We start from the raw sequence: 22,355 nt of genomic DNA on the forward strand, positions 1-22,355 counted from the left end.
AAAAGGATTGAGAGGTATGTTAATGTGGCACCATGAGACATTTGACAGCCAAGGGATTTCCTGTTTCAAAGTTGTTATAAATAGTGTTGACAATAATTGGGTTAGGGATGTTAGTAATTACAATCTGTGACCTGGGTCACCACAGTCTTTCTGCTGCTCCTGCTTGGCTGTCTCTTTGCCAACAGCTGTGTGACTCTCAGCCTGGTTGCTGTGTATCAAGTGCTGCTGTTCCTGGGCTGGACAGACACAAAAAGAAGAGAGAGAGTTAAGCTTTGGGACTGCCTCATTTTTTCCAACCCCGAGCAGTGCCGTGGCTGCCGTTCATTTTCCCGTGTACTGGAGCATGATGGTCTGCGATGATTGCAGAGTGAGCTGCTCGCCCCCATCCGGGGCGGGGGGAGGGCAACGTGCGTCCACTTTGTGCTGGAAGCGCAGGGCTCTAAATCTGTTTGGCAAAAATAAAATTATTCAGGTCTCCTTTTAGGCACAAATGGATGGTACTTTGTGGCAGCTGTGCGAACCGGGGGACGTAACGTGCCTGCATGATTGAGGGACTTGAAAATCAGCTGTGTGAAAAGCTACAGTGGCTGTATAAACGGACTGCCACAAAGCTGCTTGTTTAACAGTGCGGTTTCCAACTGGTGTCTCTTTGGAAGTAAGGGGGAGCTACAGGTTCCTTAATGAAAGAATATCTGTAAATAAATGGGCCATTCCCAGATTTTTAGGAAATACAGAGACTCAGCATATAGGGAATACAAGTAAAAGTAACTATTACATGACGTGTCTCGAGGGGATAGACCTGTAAAATCAGTGAAATTTCAGAAGAATAGAAATGCTTATAAAATAAATCTACTCTGTTGAAGCATTGATTCCTCTTTCCCACGAATCAATATTTTTGATGGAAATATAGTTTTTCACTGAAGAAAATTTAGAGCGAAAATTTACTAGAAATATTGAACACATCAAGTAATGTAGATCTGTAATTTGCAGATCTTTAACCGCAAATTACTTTTACTTTTAATGAACGAATGTATTCATTGAAGTCTGCATTATCAGACATGAGAAAACAAGGGTTTGGTATCTGTGCTTCTAACTATGTGAAATTATGTACCACTGAAACCGTGCCTCTGGCACATGTTAATTATGCTCCTAAGGCATATGTGGCTGTGACAATAATACTAAAGGATCTCTACTCCATAGTAAGAACAATATATTTGTCATTAATGTGAGTTAGTCTCTGTTGTTTGACTGAATTTTCCATTGTCTTTCTTCAGGACATCAAGCTAAACTAACAAATTTCCATTCATGTTCAAGGTTTTTGTTTTGATATTGTTTCTTTTTTTCTCTCCACTGTATTATAGACAGTCCTGTATAATTGATGATTTATTTGGAAGAAAACAATCTGCAGCTTAGGGAGATTATACTTATTTCCAGGCTGTAGTAAGTGGCAACAAGTTCTAATTTTCTGTTAGGTCCTAGCAATAAGGTTCTTAAAGCCTAAATTCAAATGAATTCATACAAATATATCTATTGAATAATTGCATAGATTTTTATCAATTTTCCTCCTTAGATGATGTAAGAAAGCATTTTTCTGGCAGCTAGAATCTAAGTCTACCCATGAGAGTAACTAGAAAGTGAAGTGATGGTTCTCAAACCAGGGTCGCTAAATCAGCAGTATCAGCACCCCCTGGAACCTTTTTTTTTTTCCACCTGCAAATTTTTGAAAGTAACAACTTCTAGGCCCCATCCCAGACCTACTAATTTTTAGAAAGTCTGGAGTGGGGCAATAATTTGTGTTTTAACAAGCGTGGCTGCTGTCTCCAATCCACACTGAAGTTTGAGAACCACTGAAGAAAGCATCAAGACCTATCTTCCTTAGCAACTGCCCACCTCACAGTCTTCCCGATTTCTCTTAGCAATGGAAGATGGTTCAGGATACAGATGTGCAAGTATTTATAGCAAAAGGAGCATGTGGCTTCAACAGGAGGAACAAATGTTCTTTTCATTTTCTTACTGCTTACCTTTTCGATCAAATCACTCACAAGAAAAGAAAACAAGACAAAACAATCATAGGAAAACAAAAAGAGCTGGTACATTTAAAGGTATTTCCATAATATGATAGGCAGAGGATAGTTTGTTATGAAGTAATGAAAAACAGAAGCTCCGGTAAATTCTGAAACACTAAAAGTGTCCGTGTGCTTTCCATTCCCTCACCTGAAGATTCTGATTCAGTAGATCTGTTCTGGGGAATTGAGCATGTGTGTATATATATATATGTGTTTATACATGTATAAATATATATGTGTTATATATATGTGTGTCATATATATATATGTGTGTGTGTGTATATATAATTTTAAACTCTATAAGTGATTTATAAGTACTGATTTATAACAAAATTTCTAATTCTAATATCTCATTGTTATAAGGCAGAAAATTCCAGATATTTTCATATTAAAATTGTAACCCAGAAATTTATCTTCAGAGATTTTTAATCACACCTGCCTATTGATAACAAAAACGTGTTAAATACCTGATTTATTAAAACTGCAATACATGACAACATGGAGTCTCCTTTTATTCCATAGAGAAGTGGACCTTTATAAGGAGGAAGTAATTTTGATAAAAATAACTGAACAATTTATAGTAAATTATTAAAAACACTAGATAAGAGACAAAAGTTTAAATTTTAGAAGTACTTCTTATGAGTGTGATTTTTTTTTAAAAAGAAAATCATAGAAATTTTATCAATAATGAAATTATTCCTGCATTATCTAATGATATAGTGCAAATCTGGAATGCCTTTTTATATGTAAAATATCAAAGTAAAAATGTCAAATTGATATAAAAAATTAATTAATATAAAACAATATTTCTGGAATGAAAATCAACTTGATTTTGTTTTCAATAAAAATTAGTGGATTTTACTTGCTGTATAAATGTTTGATTCAAATAATGCTCTAAACTCGTGTCATTTAAAATTAATATTAAAATTACTTAATTTATTTTTCATAATGACATTCAATTTCTGTTCAATTTCAGTTATAATCAAGAGAAAAATATTAAAGAACCTTATGAAATTAGTTTCATAAGTTTTTGAAATGAAAAGTTTCAAGTAAAGCAAAATTTTTGATATAAAAAATTCCAAAATATTTTATCAAATAGTGTTATTAAAAAAATCAGTAAAAGAAAATGTTTAAAAGATAAAATTAGAATTTTAACATTATATAATTGAAATGGCGGAACATTTGAGAAAATAAAATATTATAGAACATACCTAAAATAATTCTGATATAGGCATATCATTAAGAATCAGTTTTAGGTTTAGCATTTGGAAAATGAGCCTTTTTAAAAAAATGGAGATGACATTCTAATAGAGATGTCAATTATTTTTTTAACTCTATAGGGGAAAAAATATTCACCTTGCTAAACTGGAGATAATTTGAAAACTTAAAGACATTTTAGATATGAAAAAAGTACATATACTATTTGAAACAAAAATTAATAAGAGATGAATTACATGAGAAACATCAATTTTTCTAATTATACAAAATTACATTTACACAACAAAACTCAAAAATATAATAAACGTTTACATTCCTGGATTTATGGTGCCACGAATTTGGCCAAATAATGTTTGCAAAACTGTATGAATTAAATAGGACATCCTTACAGGAATTTTCATGATTTAGTTAGTAACAAATATATCGAATATTTTAAAATGCACTTAGTTTTTAGGGGCTGGAAAGATTTGAATGCAATCATTCTTAATTCAGTAAACACTAATAGATAATTCAGCAGGATGCACTATCATTTATGTTAATAGAAATTATCAACTTGCTGAGACCTGATATCACCCATTGACTCTAAATCTGATGGAGAATTCTTTTTTTTTTTTTTTTTTTTAACATTTATTTATTATTGAGAGACAGAGACAGACAGAGAGTGACCATGGGAGGGGCAGAGAGACAGGGAGACACAGAATCCGAAGCAGGCTCCAGGCTCTGAGCTGTCAGCACAGAGCCTGACACTGGGCTCCAGCTCACAAACCGTGAGATCATGACCTGAGCCTGAGTTGGACGCTTTACTGACTGAGCCACCCAGGTGCCCCTGATGGAGAATGCTTTAAAGGAGGTTGAGGCAGGACTCTGTTTTAAATCATATACCTGATAGACACATCAGTTAGCTGGTGTCATCCATGTCAAAAAAAGGAACACACCAGTAAGTTGTAGAAATTAACACATTATTTAGAAATTACTAGAATAATGAGATGAATGGTTTGTGTTATGGTTTCCATTACTTGGTATGCTTCATAATATATGTTATATTTATAAATATAGATTTATAAGTGTTCTCTTAAATTATTAAATATAATTATTAAATATTTAATTATGTAAATAATCACAATATTTACACTTATGAAATACATTTATACATGAAAATATGTGCATTAACTTAAAAGTAATACATTTTTAACCATTGATTTGCATATTGATTTATATTTTAATTGATGTTATTAAATGAGTTATCTGTTTGAATATGGCCCTGCACCTTCATCCATCCTCAGAATCAAGAGACAGATTGGTTTGGTGCTCATGATCCTGGAGTGGGGTCACTGCAATAAAAATCACAAAGGCATTTGATAAACAGTTCATTTCTAGGGGTTCAAAATCTTTGCTAAAGGTTAATTATAAATAGTAAAGTGTTATTTTAAATTGTTTTATTACATTCTAATGAAGTCAGCTTTATCTCCATGGGTATTACATGTGACATATTTAATGTGGAGATTATAGCATTACTTCACCCAGTATCCTTCCTCATTTGAGAAGGATTGGTAAATTAGAAAATCACACACACACACACACACACACACACACACACACTTCTACAGGAGGAAGTAGAGGGCATTTTAAGTCTTCTAGGGTCATATCTGACTGGAGTTTCTTCATTAAATCATAGTTCTCTCTGTGCCGCCTGGTCCAGGCAAGATCCTAAATGTGCAAGAAATAAAAACAATTCTGGATAAAAGATAAAGGGAGAAATAATAGAAAGGAGGTAAATGAAAAGCACTCATGTCTGATTTTCTATTGTCTTTAGGGTCAAAAGTATTTCAGATAAACATCATTCATGCAATCTGGAAAAATGCTATTAATTCCATTGTAAGTAAGGAAATAGAAAGTGACAACTAGAGAAAGTCAGCAGATTAGAAATAAAAACTAAAGATTCAAGAAAAAAAAACCTCCAGAATCAGTGACAAATAGAAGAGAAAGCAAAACTGTCAGAGAGAGAGAGAGAAAAAGAAAGCTATTGAAAGGGACAGAGAATAATACACAGAAGTATCAAGTGAAAGTCTTTAGTTCTCTTGCATACTGATCTTTGGTAATTCACCCCCCATTATATGAAAACATATGTGAAATAAGAAAAATTAAACGTTCTCCATATATTTGAGAAGTTTTCAGAAGGCTGATTGGAAAGAATATGTAATTGGAAAAATACTTTAAATATTAAATGACAAAAACTAATGTGATTGTGTGTGTGCGTATGCATGTGAAACTTTCCATTTGCTTTCAGCTATAATTATTTTTAAATTAATTGCTTAAGAGGAACTAGGTGAGGAAATTGTACTCATAAAAGAAACAACTATTAACCATTGCACAAAGATCCTTGAGATCTGATTGTCATATGAACCTCTTTTCTCTGGAGTTCATTGGATAGGGTCCCTGCCAAGGCTGTTAAAAACTTGAAATGCCTGTTTAACAAATTCAGTGCTTTATGTTATCTTTTCCTAGCTCTGTTTGTTGACTGGAGTTCAATGCCTGCATTCATCCCAGGTGATTTCATAGGTTTTAGCCCAGGGAGAACGCTGATAGGGTCTCTCGCAAGTGGAATCAGTTACTTTCCAGTGATTGATGCTCTTTTATTTTTCCATGTAGCAATCTTTCTGTCTTCCCAAATGTATTCCCTACCACAAGGATTGCTATGAATTCTAGGTTTCCCAGGCAATCTTATCTTATCTTGCACTTCAGCACAGACCTTTGCTTTGTTCTATAGGGTGGATTTCTAAGTCTCTTTTTCTTGGTCCTTTCTGAGAGATAGGTGCTAGGACAGAAGGACATTTATTTAAGTCAAACAACTTTTAAAGAGCTTTATCACTTCAGATTTAAAAAAAAAAGCAATATGGGGGCATCTGGGTGGCTCAGTAAGTTAAGCTTCTGACTTCGGTTCAGATCATGATCTCACATTTTGTGGGTTCGAGCCCCACATTGGGCTCTGTGCTGACAGCTCAGAGCCTGAAGCATGCTTTGGATTCTGTGTATCCCTCTCTCTCTGCCCCTCCCCCTCTTGTGCTCTCTCTTGCTGTCTCTCAAAAATAAATAAACATTTAAAAATAAATAAATTAATGAAAATTCAATATATTTAAGAAATCAGATTCCTTTTTTCCCCTTCCCTTCCCTTCCCTTTCCTTCCCTTTCCATTCTCCTCTGATTCCCCCACTCCTCTTCCTCCTTCTATTAGACAGGTGTTATCTATATTTTGTTTTTCTTCCAGACCTTTGAGGCTTATGGAGGAAGTCATTAATGGCAATTCAGTAATGAGGAAGCTTGCTTTTAGTACCAGAAAGCTTCCTATGTGACAAGACCAGTTTCTGGCTGATCCTGTGACATCACGTAAATGCTTATTTGGTGATATTCAATACATATATAAAGATTTACTGACATTTGGTAGTTAAATCAAAGAAAGCAATTGGTGCAACAAAGACTTAAGGTACATGGTGACTTTTGACTAAATGTATCATAATTGAGCAAGATGCTTATAGGAGATAATGTTCTTTCTTAAAGGGGAAAGAATTAATCCCCACTGGGATGAATTAGATATGCAAGTATATAAGAAATATAGGGACTTTTTTCTGTTTAAGTATTTATATTAATTGAAGTAATATTTTAAAATAGTTTTACTGGAGAAGTCCCATATTTAAAATGCTGGTTATAATAGCTTATAAAATTTATTGAACTATCTCACAACATTTATAAAATGAAATATTTTTATATATTCATAACAAATAGCAGAGGTCAATTTATTTCAATAACTGCATAATTGTATTTTTCAGCATTCGTAATATCTGTGGTACGTATTATAAAACATAATTTTATAAAATACCTTTTTCCTACATAAAGGATCTGACTAGAGCTGACTGGATTTTTTCTTAAACAGATTTACAAAGAAGCGTTTCTTTCCTCCTCTCTAATCTAACATTATTTGAACTTAAATTCCCGTCTTTTGTGTCATTAGAGCAAGCCACAATTTCCTTGTTCTACTTCAGAACATTTTAGAGACATCTACTGGAAAAGCACATTATTGCAAATTTTATATAAATGGTTTAAAAACTATATTGTTGCTGACATTCTGAAAAAATGTCTTGGATCCCATCACAAAATTAGTTCCCTTTCTGAAGACAAACTCTTTGATCCTCAAAAAAGTATAACAAATGTAAAATAAATCAAAACTATTGCCTTGCTCTTTGACTTAATGCATCTACCTTTTTTTCCCTAAAAATTTCTATTCATTTACACTTTTAAAAAATTGTTTTCCTCTTGATAGTATGACTAATATTATTAATAATCTAATCTAGAACTTTTTTTTACCAGATTTTTGATTATCGAAATTGTAGCAAAATGAGCATGTATAGAGGCTTAGTCATATTATAGGCAGCATATTGTAGAATAAGACAACGGGAAGAATTGCCTCATTGATTTTGAATCACGGCATCCCTTTCTTTTTTTCAAACATTTTTAATGTGGGGCGCCTGGGTGGCTCAGTCGGTTGAGTGTCCAACTTCAGCTCAGATCATGATCTCGCACTCTGTGGGTTCGGGCCCCGTGTTGGGCTCTGTGCTGGCAGCTGGGAGCCTGGAGCCTGCTTCGAATTCTGGGTCTCCCTCTCTCTCTGCCCCTCCCCTACTCATGCTCTGTCTCTGTCTCTGTCTGTCTCTCTCTCTCTCTCTCTGTCAAAAATAAATACACATTAAAAAAATTAAAAAAAAATTTTGATATGTATTTATTTTTTGAGAGAGAGGGAGGGATTGAACCCACCTATGGCAAGATCATGACCTGAGCTGAAGTCAGATGCTTAACTGACTGAGCCACCCAGGCACCCCACAATACCCCTTTCTAACAGGTTGGAAGTGAAGCTATAAAGGGGTAGGAGGAGAAAGAAAAAGAGAAAAAGGTATAGAAGTGGAGGAGGAGAAATAAAAGAGAGTACAGTTGCTAGCTGTTCCATTTTATTCCTGACTGATGGATCTTCCCTATATATTTAAAAATATCTCCCTACTGCAATCTAAATGAAAAAGAAATTGTTTTTGTATTATGAAGTTTATTTTATTTGTGGGGATGAAACTTTTGGGGAAGTAGGGATTTGTAAAATTTACGTATTTTCTATGGATAGAATAATCTGATGTGAAGGGCTAGCACTGAAGTAATTATCACAGTAGCTACATGGGAAGGTTATTCTAAACCCTTGCAGGCTCTGAAGACATTTAAAGAATGGATGAGCCACACTGATTATTCTTGCCATATTTGGGGCTGCTTGTTAAATGAGATAGCGTGGAGAGTGTTGTCAAAGGAAACCTGACAATTTTTTCTTCCGTATAAGAATAAGAGACTATTGGCACATACATAAAGTGTGATAAGAAGAGGGAGAGTTGGAATGTAGTGGGGGAGAAATCAGAAGGGAAAAATGTGTTTAAAAAAAAAAAAGGAAACAAAGAAAAGAAGACAGGAAGGAAGGAAGAAACCCAGGATAGATGAGATAATGAAGATTGATTCAAGGGACAAAGGGACACAGTAGTTCTTGATACTATCAGTGCATCAACTGCACTAATAAAAAATTGAACTGCTTTTATATACTGCAATACAAGTGAAGAGAAGGATGGTCAGAGTATCATAGGGAGCAAGAGTAGGGGTTTTTGGAATCACAGTCATATTGAATTGATTGTATGACATGACACAATGGGCATATCCACCATCGGAAAATTATTCCTATCATAGATTTCAATAGAAAGATGACCTTTCCACAACAGCTTAATCAGCAGATGCTTGAACTATGAGTAATTCTAATTATAGTATTGTAACAGAAGGTCATAGTCACGTCTGTTCTGGGACATTTTTGTTAATGAGGATTCAAGATAACAATTTGTAAGTCTAGTATTAAAAATATCCACAGGTGGCTTCCAGTTAGAACATGAGATGTCATTAAACAATCAAAGCAAAAACAGTTCTTATCAGCTGCAGCCCATGACATTCTTTGACATAAAGACTTTGCTTTCTGTCACATATCGACATTCAGTCCCCTATGTGCAATAGGGTGTGTAATGACATTCTAAATTTCTAGAGAGGTATAATGTGAACTAACCCTTGAATCTCTAAGAAATAATAATGGAATTGATATTCCTAAGATACCCTTCTTCATTGAAGAAGAGAAATGTAAAAACTACTGTTAGACTTTAGAAATATAATTCTAAGTATTGGTCAGAACTTTTAACCATCTGCCATTTATAGATTAAAAACAAATACGTTTTACCATATCTGTGCACCTCGCAGAAATCAGGGATCATTTGAAAGCAGCATGATATTTGGGCTTCTTTAGAATATGCTAAATTGCCTCGTTTTTAAATACGTTTTGTATAGATGATATTTTATTTAAAAGTTTATTTTACTTGATTATAAATGAAGTACATATTCATATTATACCCTGAAAATGTATTAAATTTTTATATCATCTCTGAAATTCAGGCCAGACCCAGAACAAATAGCCTTATAGTCAAGTTCGCCTACAGATTCTCACCGGGTGGGCTGGAAAAACCATACATAATATCCCTAGCAAAACTGCAAGTTTCCTAGAGCTTTTTGTATTACAACTTCCTTTTTTCAAAATGTGAATCATAATGGTTTCTCCACACTTACATTAATTTTTAATCACAGTCTCTCATGCTGCTGATTGAATTCCTCACCACTGCTAATGGTCTTTCTCATAATATTTATTCATTTAAAATACATATGCTGATGCCGTATCTTATTTTTCAAGGCTTTTGGCTATTTTAAAGCCAAAAGCAAAATAATAGCCACATGGGTGTTAGGCCACGGCAGGTTACCATGTGTTTGATTAGCCTTGCCACCAGAAAATCCTTAAAATTAAAGTTGATAAAATGGCTCTATGAGGATTTAAGGGGGAAAAACCCACAATTATTCATGCCTATTTGTATATTCTTTAAAACTGAATTTCATTCATAGACATTATTTCAAATAATTGAACTAGAACAAAACTAGAAATTAGTTTTATTATCACATAGGGTCACTTCTAATGATTATTTAAAAGTATAAAATTAGGATTTCCGATATTTAAATAAGGCATGTCTCCACAGCATACAGTTAAGAAAAAGTGAATAATCAGATCTCCACTTACTCATGCCATAAAACTACCGTAACAATATAAGAATATATAAGATATCTCGTTAAGAGATTTAGGGTGCTAAACTCAGTACTAAGGAAGCCCTAGAGAGGTAACAGTTTTAACGATTTGGCTACGTGTTAACTAACTTTGGTTCAAAAGGGAAAATACAACTCTTCACTGGAATCAGTTGCTTATTCTTCAGAAGTTTTATGCTTCTAATTGTTATTATAAAATTACTATTAGAATATACCTTTTAGCTGACATTTTGCTCCACTGAATCCAGGACAGCACTTCCATTCCAATGATGTAACGATTTTATGTTGCATCCTGTAGACGGGATTTGGGATCTTCTGAGATCTGTAGAGGAGAGGAAGTATTTGTCTCTCATTAAATTATCAGTTGGGATTGTTAAAGTATTGGAGACATTGCCCCAAATATAATAAGCATTCAATAAATGGTATCTGTTATTGTTAATACTATAATCCTCATCATCAATATTATTGTTAAACTTAGATTTGTTTAAATACATTCTAAAAAGTATTAAGACTTCTGCTGTTGGGGATTTTAAGTTTATATCTATCGTTACATCTTCTACACAGAGTAGAACATTTCCCTTGATAATTCTTTTAACTAAAGCAATGTTAAAACTTATTTAAATTTTTTTTAACGTTTATTTATCTTTGAGAGAGAGACAAACAGAGTGTGAGCAGGGGAGGGGCAAAGAGACAAGGAGACACAGAATCCCAAGCAGGCTCCAGGCTCTGAGCTGTCAGCACAGAGCCCAATGCGAGGCTCGAACCCACAACCCTGCAAGATCGTGACCTGAAACAGTCAGAAGCTCAACTGACTGAGCCACCCAGGTGTCTCTAAAACTTATTTTAAGGAGTGCCTGGGTGGCTCAGTACGTTAAACGCGGGACTCCTGGTTTTGGCTCAGGTCATGATCTCATGGTTTCATGGGTTTGAGTCCCTCATCCGGCTCTACGCTGGCAGCACGGAGCCTGCTTGGGATTCTCTGTCTCCCTTTATCTCTACGCCTCCCCCACTCGCACTGTCTCTGTCTCTCTCAAAAATAAAATAAACTTAAAAAAATATTTTAATTCTAATTTTTAAACAGCTTATGAGGATAATTTATTTTATTTCAATTCTTATTATTCCTTATATCATTATAGTTAAAAGGACTTGTGTTTTCTCAGATCAACATCAAACAACTTAAACCGTGTATCAATGATCTAACTGAAATTATAGTAACCACTATGATTTTTAACCTGCACTTTCTCTTTTCTCAAGTTTTAAAAGCTTAATTTTTATTATTTCTCTCATATGGTATTTATCTCAGAGAGAGAGATGGGGTAAAGAGAAGGAGAGAAAGAGAGCGGGAGAGACAGGGAACATGAGAAAATATTTTGGAAAAGAAACTGCACAAGGGAAATCAAGAAGTTATAACATTTTAACACGGCAATCAATAGAAATGGTGAATGGTCCTGAACTGTAGGCGCTATATATGTAAATGTGAATCATAAATACAATTTTGTCATATTTATTCTTACCACACTATCTTAATATTTAGCTAATACTTATCAAGCAGGTCTATAAAATGGGTATATATTATCTTGTTTAATTTTATTCTATTTGGAAAATACTATTCTGATGTGCTGATGAGGAACCTGAGGAAGAGAGATGAAAAAACTTGCTCAAAGTCTTGTATCTAAAAGTGATCCAGGTGGGATTTTACTCCATGCTGCATGGGTTAGCCTCCACTGTTATTATCTAGAGTTTGTCCCATGCAGCTTTGTGGAGACAATGGTCAATTTCATGGGTAAACCCTGATCATGTGGAAGAAAATGTATTGTAAACTGGGCTTTAGGAAACTTGCTGTGATGTGAAGGGTAATTCACTATGTGTGAGGTTGTTCCTCAATTTTAAAATGAGCTGTAAGATTCTTTCCATCTCAAAAAGATAGGCTAATCATTTGTCTGTGTTTATTCCAGTGAATTATATTCAGTAAATAAAACTCTGTCCAGTGAACTATCTCCAGTCCAATAGCTAAAGCCAAATAGAAAGGACAGCTGTTTGGAAAAGGACTCTTTAGAGTCTATTAGGATGAATCCACACAGTTGGTTGCATTATTATAGGAGTAAATGTCCCTGCTTTAGCAAACTGGATCCCTGGTATATGTGGCTCAGGCATAATAAAAGAAAAGTAACAAACATTGCATATATACTGAAATAGTGAATGAATGGAGAGACTCATTCAAAGGTAAAGAAAGATAAGAGATGAGAATAAAGATATGCATTTCTGGTTTGTTTAAAGAGAGAGAGAGAGAAAAAAAAACTCACCTTGAACTCAGAAGGGCAGTATAATAGGGGTTACTGTGGTAATATTTTCATTACTGAAGAATTAACAATGCATTCTTTGTTTCTCATGTCGGCAAGGAAATTGCCACAAAGGGAGTAAACTGAAAGCAGAACTGGAGCTCAGCTCTCCTAAATCCCTAAGATGTGCTTAGCTCTCTGGACCATGAACCTTAGCTATTCCTCTGGGGAGTAAGAAACACCTTGATTTTACAATCCTTACTGTGCACTGTTCCAGATTGCCAATGTGTCAGATTCATTGCCTGAGTTATTTGTATGACAATTTGCATAACATGAGCCATCATGGCCTGAATAATAATTTTAGTTTTTATTTCAGGCTCTTCTGAAACACTCTCAGATAAGCTACTGTGACTGTGTGAATTCAGAGCACTTATCAATTACTCAGCCCCACATTTGAGGGCAATTTTTTAATGTCCTAAATAGATTTTTTAAAAAATGAAAATTAAATAACATGAATCATTAAAATACACATGTAAAGAAAGGCCCTCCTTAGCCATTTGATTGTGCATAATCTCAATTAGTGGCTTGCCAAATTACAGACTTCTCTCTGACCTGGTAGGAAAGGGAAATTATCAATAAAATTTTAGAACTGTATGTGAATTTCATAAGAATTAAAAGACAGGATTATTGGTCAGGTTATAGAATAAAAATAATAGTAATAGTAAAAATGGAAATAAGCATGAGAATTAACATTTATTGAAGACTCTGTCAGTAGGCTAAGGTTATTACTGCATTGTCTCACACATTCTAAAAACTCCCAATGAGGCATGTATTATTAGTATCTGCATTTTAACTTACCCAAGATCATGCGTCTCATTTAATGTAATGACCCTACTCTGACCTTATTATACGTATGTACCTGGGATGATTAGCTTTCTCTACATATTCCAGGACATACATGAATATAGCACAAGCAGTGGCTATTTTCAAACAATATCACATACCTCTGAGGACAGGATCTCCCGGTTGAGCCACAAGGCCCTCTCCCATTTGGAAGATAAGTGACTTGGTTGTCCAATATCACTGTGGGTGATAATCTGGTATGTACATAAGCACACCAATTCCTAAGGAAGAGAGAATTTTTGTTAGAAAAAAATCATTGTCAAAAAGAATTCTTTTCCTTAAAATTATTTTCACGGACCTCTGTCTACGGCTGCAAGTATTATGGGGTAGATACTTGTGTACATATGAAAAGTAAAGAAACACTACAATATCAAAGTAAATTGAGAATAAATAAGACTTAAAACCAGAATCTGTATGTCAGCTGTAAGCTAAGTCAAAATAGAAGATTGCCCTTATGTCAAATATCAATATATTTTTTTTTAATGTTTATTTATTTTTGAGACAGGAGAGACAGAGCATGAGCAGGGGAGAGGCAGAGAGAGACTGAGAGGGAGACACAGAATAAGAAGAAGTTTCCAGGCGCTGAGCTGTTAGTACAGAGCCTGATGCAGGGCTCGAACTCACAAGCTGTGAGATCATGACCTGGGCTGAAATCGGACGCTCAACCAACTGAGCCATCCAGGCACCCCTGTCAAATATCAATATTAGTACTTAGATTGGAGACTCAGACCTAGGCCCATTACTTCTGGTGAACAATGTGCAGTAAGACAAAAGCAAAAAAATACATGCTGTAATAATCAAAAAGAGGAAAAAAAAAAACCTGTTACTAGGAGCAGATGATATGATTGTGAATAAAGAGAATATGAGTCTAGATGCAAATGATTATAAGAGTTCAGCTATGTAGTTAAAATTCATATAAATTTTTTATAACTAATAAAAAGTATGGCCACATAGTTAAGATCAGTTACAGACAGTTCAATGTACCAAAAAAATTTTTAAAAAGATACTATTTACAACAGCAAAAATACCATTATTTTTATTAAATCCAACAAAAGAAGTGTAAGACTTAATATATATAACTTTTAAGCTTTATTGAAAGGCCTGAAAGAAAATCCAATAAATACTATTAATGGATGGGAAGAGTCAATTTAAATATATCGATTCTCCTCAAGTTAATCTACAGATTTAGGGCACTTTTAAATCAAACCTTAATTTGATACAAGTTTAATAAGCTTATTCTATTGTTTATGTAATAAACTAAAAATATGAATTTTAGAAATTTCTGGCTCTGGCCATAACAGAGCATCAGATGTACTTTCCCTTGGTAAAAAAAAATCTATAAAGCTGGACAAGCTATATAAAGCAATAATTTTTAGAAGTTGAACAACAGACAACTCAGTGATATTATTTTTTGAGAAAAGGGGACAACATGATGTGAATTCCATACCGACTCTAATTTTCTGCCTGCAAACAATTTTCAAACTGCATCACAAAGGGGTGGGCCCCAAAGACAGAGAAAGCACTGGGTGAATGAAACAGAGATCTGAGTTTGGGGCTGCTGAGATGGTTAGAATATGTGGATAAGTGAATAAAATGAGGATGATGACAGAGATGCCATTTTTTTGTGTTTTGTTTTTCTCTTTATTTTTATTTTTTTTAATATGAAATTTATTGTCACATTGGTTTCCATACAACATCCAGTGCTCATCCCAACAGGTGCCTCCTCAATGACCATCACCCACCCTCCCATCCTTCCCACCCCCCATCAACCCTCAGTTTATTCTCAGTTTTTAAGAGTCTCTTATGGTTTGGCTCTCTCCCTAACTTTTTTTTTCCTTCCCTTCCCCTCCCCCATGGTCTTCAGTTGAGTTTCTCAGGATCCACATATGAGTGAAAACATATGGTATCTGTCTTTCTCTGCCTGACTTATTTCACTTAGCATAGCACTCTCCAGTTCCGTCCACGTTGCTACAAATGGCCAGATTTCATTCTTTCTCATTGCCAAGTAGCATTCCATTGTATATATAAAACACATCTTTTTTATCCATTCGCAGTTGATGGGCATTTAGGCTCTTTCCATAATTCAGCTATTGTTGAAAGTGCTGCTATAAACATTGGGGTACAAGTGCCCCTATGCATCAGCACTTCTGTATCCCTTGAGCAAATTCCTGGCAGTGCTATTGCTGGGTCATAGGGTAGATCTGTTTTTGATTTTTTGACGAACCTCCACACTGTTTTCCAGAGTGGCTGCACCAGTCTGCATTCCCACCAACAGTGAAAAAGGGTTCCCGTTTCTCCTATCCTCTCCAGCGTCTATAGTCTCACGATTTGTTCATTTTAGCCACTCTGACTGGCATGAGGTGATATCTCAGTGTGGTTTTGATTTGTATTTCCCTGATGAGGAGTGATGTTGAGCATCTTTTCATGTGCCTGTTGGCCATCTGGATGTCTTCTTTAGAGAAGTGTCTATTCATGTTTTCTGCCCATTTCTTCACTGGATTATTTGTTTTCCGGGTGTGGAATTGGTGAGTTCTTTATAGACTTTGGATACTAGCCCTTTGTCTGATATGTCATTTACAAATATCTTTTCCCATTCCGTTGGTTGCCATTTAGTTTTGTTGATTGTTTCCTTTGCAGTGCAGAAACTTTTTATCTTCATGAGGTCCCAATAGTTCATTTTTGCTTTTAATTCCCTTGCTGTTGGAGTTGTGTCAAGTAAGAAATTGCTGCAGCTGAGATCAGAGAGGTCTTTTCCTGCTTTCTCCTCTAGGGTTTTGATGATTTCCTGTCTCACATTCAGGTCCTTTATCTATTTTGAGTTTATTTTTGTGAATGGTGTAGGAAAGTGGTCTAGTTTCATTCTTCTGCATGTTGCTGTCCAGTTCTCCCAGCACCATTTGTTAAAGAGACTGTCTTTTTTCCATTGGATATTCTTTCCTGCTTTGTCAAAGATTGGTTGGCCATACTTTTTTGGGTCCAGTTCTGGAGTCTCTATTCTATTCCATTGTTCTATGTATCTGTTTTTGTGCCAATACCATGCTGTCTTAATGATTTGTAGTAGAGGCTAAAGTCTGGGATTGTGATGCCTTCCACTTTGGTCTTCTTCTTCAATATTACTTTGGCTATTCGGGGTCTTTTGTGGTTCCCTACAAATTTTAGGATTGCTTGTTCTAGCTTCGAGAAGAAAGCTGGTGCAATTTTGGTTGGGATTGGATTGAATGTGTAGATTGCTTTGGGTAGTATTGAAATTTTAACAATATTTATTCTTCCAATCCATGAGCATGGAATGTTTTTCCATTTCTTTGTATCTTCTTCAATTTCCTTCATACACTTTCTATAGTTTTCAACATACATATCTTTTACATCTTTGGTTAGGTTTATTCCTAGGTATTTTATGCCTCTTGGTGCAATTGTGAATGGGATCAGTTTCTTTACTTGTCTTTCTGTTACTTCATTATTAGTGTATAAGAATGCAACTGATTTCTGTACATTAATTTTGTATCCTGCGACTTGGCTGAACTCATGTATCAGCTCTAGCAGACTTTTGGTGGAGTCTATCGGGTTTTTCATGTATAGTATCATGTCATCTACAAAAAGTGAAAGGTTGGCTTCATCTTTGTCAATTTTGATGCCTTTGATTTCCTTTTGTTCTCTGATTGCTGATGCTAGCACTTCCAACACTATGTTAAACAACAGCAGTGAGAATGGACATCCCAGTTGTATTCCTGATCTCAGGAGGAAAGCTCTCAGTTTTTCCTCATTGAGGATGATGTTAGCTGTGGGCTCTTCAGAAATGGCTTTTATGATGGTTAAGTATGTTCCTTCTATCCCGACTTTCTCGAGGGTTTTTATTAAGAAAGGGTGCTGGATTTTGTCAGATGCTTTTGCTGCATCGATTGACAGGATCATATGGTTCTTTTATTAATGTGATGTATCACATTGATTATTTTGCGATGTTGAACCAGCCCTGCATCCCAGGAATGAATCCCACTTGATCAGGGTGAATAATTCTTTTTATATGCTGTTGAATTCGATTTGCTAGTATCTTATTGAGAATTTTTGCATCCATAGTCATCAGGGATATTGGCCTGTAGTTCTCTTTTTCTACTGGGTCTCTGGTCTAGGTATCAAAGTAATACTGGCTTCATAGAATGAGTCTGGAAGTTTTCCTTACCTTTCTATTTTTTAGAACAGCTTGAGAAGGATAGGTATTAACTCTGCTTTAAATGTATGGTAGAATTCCCCTGGGAAGCCATCTGGCCCAGGACTCTTATTTGTTGGGAGTTTTTTCATAACTGATTCAATTTCTTTGCTGGTTATGGGTCTGTTCAAATTTCCTATTTCTTCCTGTTTGGGTTTTGGAAGTGTGTGGATGTTTAGGAATTTGTCCATTCCTTCCACGTTGTCCAGTTTGTTGGCATATAATCTTTCATAGTATTCCCTGATATTTGCCTGTATTTCTGAGGAATTGTTTGTAACAATTCCATTTTCATTCGTGATTTTATCTATTCCGGTCCTCTCCCTTTTCTTTTGAGAAGCCTGGCTAGAGGTTTATCAATTTTGTTTATTTTTTCAAAAAACCGACTCTTGGTTTTGTTGATCTGCTCTACAGTTTTTTTTAGATTCTATATTTTTTATTTCTGCTCTGATCCTTATTATTTCTCTTCTTCTGCTGGGGTTGGGGTGTCTTTGCTGTTCTGCTTCTATTTCCTTTAGGTGTGCTGTTAGATTTTGTATTTGGGATTTTTCTTGTTTCTTGAGATAGGCCTGGATTGCAATGTATTTTCCTCTCAGGACTGCCTTCACTGCCTCCCAAAGTGTTTGGATGGTTGTATTTTCATTTTCATTTGTTTCCATATATTTTTTTAATTTCTTCTCTAATTGACTGGTTGACCCATTCACTCTTTAGTAGGGTGTTCTTTAACCTCCTTTGAAGGTTTCCAGACTTGTTCCTGTGGCTGATTTCAAGTTTCATAGCATTGTGGTCTGAAAATGCATGGTATGATCTCAATTATTTTATATTTATGAAGGGCTGTTTTGTGACCCAGTAAATGATCTATCTTGGAGAATGTTCCATGTGCACTCGAGAAGAAAGTATTTTCTGTTGCTTTGGGATGCAGAGTTCTAAATATATCTGTCAAGTCCATCTGATCCAATGTATCATTCAGGGCCCTTGTTTATTTATTTATTCTGCGTCTAAATGATCTATCCATTGTTGTAAGTGGGGTATTAAAGTCCCCTGCAATTACCATATTCTTATCAATAAGGTTACTTATGTTTGTGATTGTTTTATATATTTGGGGGCTCCCATATATGGCACATAGACATTTATAACTGTTATCTCTTCCTGATGTATAGACCCTATAATTATTATATAATGCCCTTCTTCATCTCTTGTTACAGCCTTTAATTTAAAGTCTAGTTTGTCTGATATAAATATGGCTACTCCAGCTTTCTTTTGACTTCCAGTAGCATGATAGACAGTTCTCCATCCCCTCACTTTCAATCTGAAGGTGTCCTCAGGTCTAAAGTGAGTCTCTTGTAGACACCAAATAGACGGGTCTTGGTTTTTTATCCATTCTGATACCCTATGTATTTTGGTTGGAGCATTTAGTCCATTGACATTCAATGTTATTATAGAAAAATATGGATTTAGAGTCATTGTGATGTCTGTAGGTTTCATGCTTGTAGTGATGTCTCTGGTACTTTGTGGTCCTTGCAACATTTCACTCACAGAACCCTCCTTAGGATCTCTTGTAGTGCTGGTTTAGTGGTGATGAATTCCTTCAGTTTTTGTTTGTTTGGGAAGACCTGTATCTCTCCTTCTATTCTGAATGACAGACTTGCTGGATAAAGGATTCTCGGCTGCATATTTTTTCTGTTCATCACATTGAAGAAATCTGCCATTCCTTTCTGGCCTTCCAAGTTTTAGTAGATAGGTCTGCCACTAGCCCTGTGGGTCTCCCTTTATAAGTTAGAGTGTGTTTATTCCTAGCTGCTTTCAGAATTTTCTCTTTATCCTTGTGTTTTGCCAGTTTCACTATGATATGTCATACAGAAGATTGATTCAAGTTACGTCTGAAGGGAGTTCTCTGTGCCTCTTGGATTTTAATACCTGTTTCCTTCCCCAGATCAGGTAAGTTCTCAGCTATGATTTTTTCAAGTACATCTTCAGCCCCTTTCTATGTCTCTTCTTCTGAAATTCCTATGATACAAATATCATTCTGTTTGATTGCATCACTTAGTTCTGTGGATTTAGTTCTCTTAGTACTCCTGGATTTTTTTATCTGTCTTTTTCTTAGCTTCCTCTTTTTCTATAATTGTATCTTCTAATTCACCTATTCTCTCCTCTGCCTCTTCAATCTGTCTATGGCCACCTACATTTTATTTTGCACCTCATTTATAGCATTTTTAGCTCCTCATGACTATTTCTTAGTCCCTCGATCTCTGTAGCAATAGATTCCCTGCTGTCCTCTATGCTTTTTCAAGCCCAGCAATTAATTTTATGACTATTATTGTAAATTCTTGTTCCGTTATATTGTAAATCGTTTTTGATCAATTTGTTAGCTGTTGCTACTTCCTGGAGTTTCTTTTGAGGAGAATCCTTCCGTTTCATCATTTGGGGTATTCTCTGAGGTGGCTCCAAACTGCAGGACACTTCCTCTGTGCTGTGCAGAGTAACTTGTGTTGGTGAGTGGGGCCACAACCAGACCCGATGTCTGCCTCCAGCCCACCACTAGGGCCATAGTCAGACTGGTGTGTACCTTATCTTCCTCTCTCCCAGGGGCAGGACTCACTGTGGAGTGGTGTGGCCCTTGTCTGGGCTACTTACACACTGCCAGGCTTGTGGTGCTGCTTCGATGGGATCTGGCATATTAGCCAGGGTGGATCTGCAAGGTGCACAGGGGCAAGAGGGGCAGACTCAGCTCACTTTGATGTCGGCGTCCCCTGCAGGAGGGGCCCTGCAGCATCGGGATGGAGGCAGGCCGGTCGGAGGGATGGATCCATAGAAGTACAGCATTGGGGGTTTGCACAGTATAAGCAAGTTCGTTGAGGAGAACTGGTTCCCTTTGGAGTTTCGGCGCCTCTCTGCCCTTCCTACCCTCTTCCGTGGGCCTCTTGTCTACGCTTGGCTCCAGAGAGTCCTCTGCTAGTCTTCTGGCAGTTTTCTGGGTTTTAGGCAGATGTGGGTAGAATCTAAACAATCAGCAGGAGGAGGTGAACCCAGCATCCTGCTATGCTGCCATCTTCCCCTCCTCTCCCAGAGATGCCATTTTAAACGTCAGCATAGGGTTTCTCTTAAATCTTGGGTTGAATACCACGCAGTGCTTGCAAAGCATAGTTTTTTCAAGGCCACCAGTGAACAACTATTAGAAAGCTTCATGAGCTGAACAGAGATTCCAGATTTTACCCAGTTGTGGAGAATTCTGACCAGCCAAAGAGAATAGTTCTCATTAAACATCTGAGCATTTGTCTGAACCTAACAAAGACTGCATCCAGGAGAGTAAGGATAATCTAGACACACTCTCACAAAGCCTTAAAAAAAATCCTTGATATAAATAACTCCATGTCAGAACAGAGGTCAATGCTCTTTAATGGAAGACAACAAAATCTGTTCATAACATATCAGCCCAGCATAAAAAAATCAACAACAAGAAAAACTAGGCATCTAGGACCAATATGTGAGTAAAAATCCAATGAACAAAGACAATAAAACAGAGATGACATAGATGTTGAATTAGCAACCAATGACTAAAATAGCTATTTAAATCTATTCGATATTGTAAAAGACAAAATGACCATAGTGAATAAATTCATTGCAAATCTCAAAAAACGCACTAAATAGAACAAAAATACACAAGATATGAATAAAAATGAACTAGATTGGGTTTAACAGACATTGGGACCCTAGACATTAACATCAATGTGCTTGGAGGCAGAACACGGGAAACCATCCAAACTGAAGTACAGAGGGAAAAATATTAAAACATAAATGAACAGAAACTCAAGTGGTCTAAAATATATGTGGTTAGATTTCTTATGCAAATCCATTGACTATCCTAAATACAGAGAATGACTAAATTCAACAGAAGCAGTTAAATAGTCTGTCAAATAAGCACTGGCTGCACGATGGTTGAGGATTGTGTGTATGAGGCAGGAAAAAAGTACCATCATCTATACATACTCCGGGATTTGGAAAAAAAATGGTAGATAGATAGATAGATAACAGATAGGTAGTAGATACATACATAGATAATAGATAGATGATAGATATAGATATCGCTTATGAGGATAAATCACAGCGTTGCCTGCAGAGATCTTTTAAATTTCTAAATAGTAAAGCAATCTCATGACTAAAAGAGTTGAGCAGGCAAAAAGCAGACCAGCAGATTGCTCATGGCCCAGAAATCTTTGATCCAGTATAAACTGAAAGAACTATCCACAGCAAAAGAGCCCCTGGTGTGACTCATAATTAGGTTTATGCTACTGATGAAATAAGCTTATTAAGGGATGTTAAAAATGTAAATTGAAACTTTAAAACAAAATTATTGGAAAACATAAGTTTAAAACTAGAAAATTAAGCAAGATAAAATAGTGACAGGCAGTATAAAGGCAAAAGTAATGATCCCAGACAAACATTTGGCTTAAATCTAGGAGTCTTTTTACCTTTCCAGACTGATTATGGTAG

At 35.7% G+C, this 22,355-nt stretch overlaps 1 protein-coding gene across 2 annotated transcripts in view; it reads right to left on the reverse strand.

Annotated features, from left to right (window-relative positions):
• The window catches only part of MMRN1 (multimerin 1), a 64,258-nt gene that overhangs the window by 31,358 nt on the left and 10,545 nt on the right, over positions 1-22,355 (reverse strand). The window contains exons 2-4 of one of the 2 annotated variants that reach the window (XM_019464338.2): positions 13,768-13,887; positions 10,700-10,806; positions 132-236 (exon numbers count right to left, since the gene is read on the reverse strand). In XM_019464338.2, the coding sequence (XP_019319883.1) occupies positions 132-236; positions 10,700-10,806; positions 13,768-13,887 (332 nt within the window). Of the gene's footprint in view, positions 1-131; positions 237-10,699; positions 10,807-12,787; positions 12,904-13,767; positions 13,888-22,355 lie in introns of those variants that run through there. The other variant, XM_019464344.2, reaches the window with a different exon arrangement.

The sequence above is a fragment of the Panthera pardus genome, unplaced genomic scaffold (assembly GCF_024362965.1).
Source record: "Panthera pardus isolate Hobbes unplaced genomic scaffold, ASM2436296v1 HiC_scaffold_13, whole genome shotgun sequence".
In the NCBI taxonomy this organism is placed as follows: domain Eukaryota; kingdom Metazoa; phylum Chordata; class Mammalia; order Carnivora; family Felidae; genus Panthera; species Panthera pardus.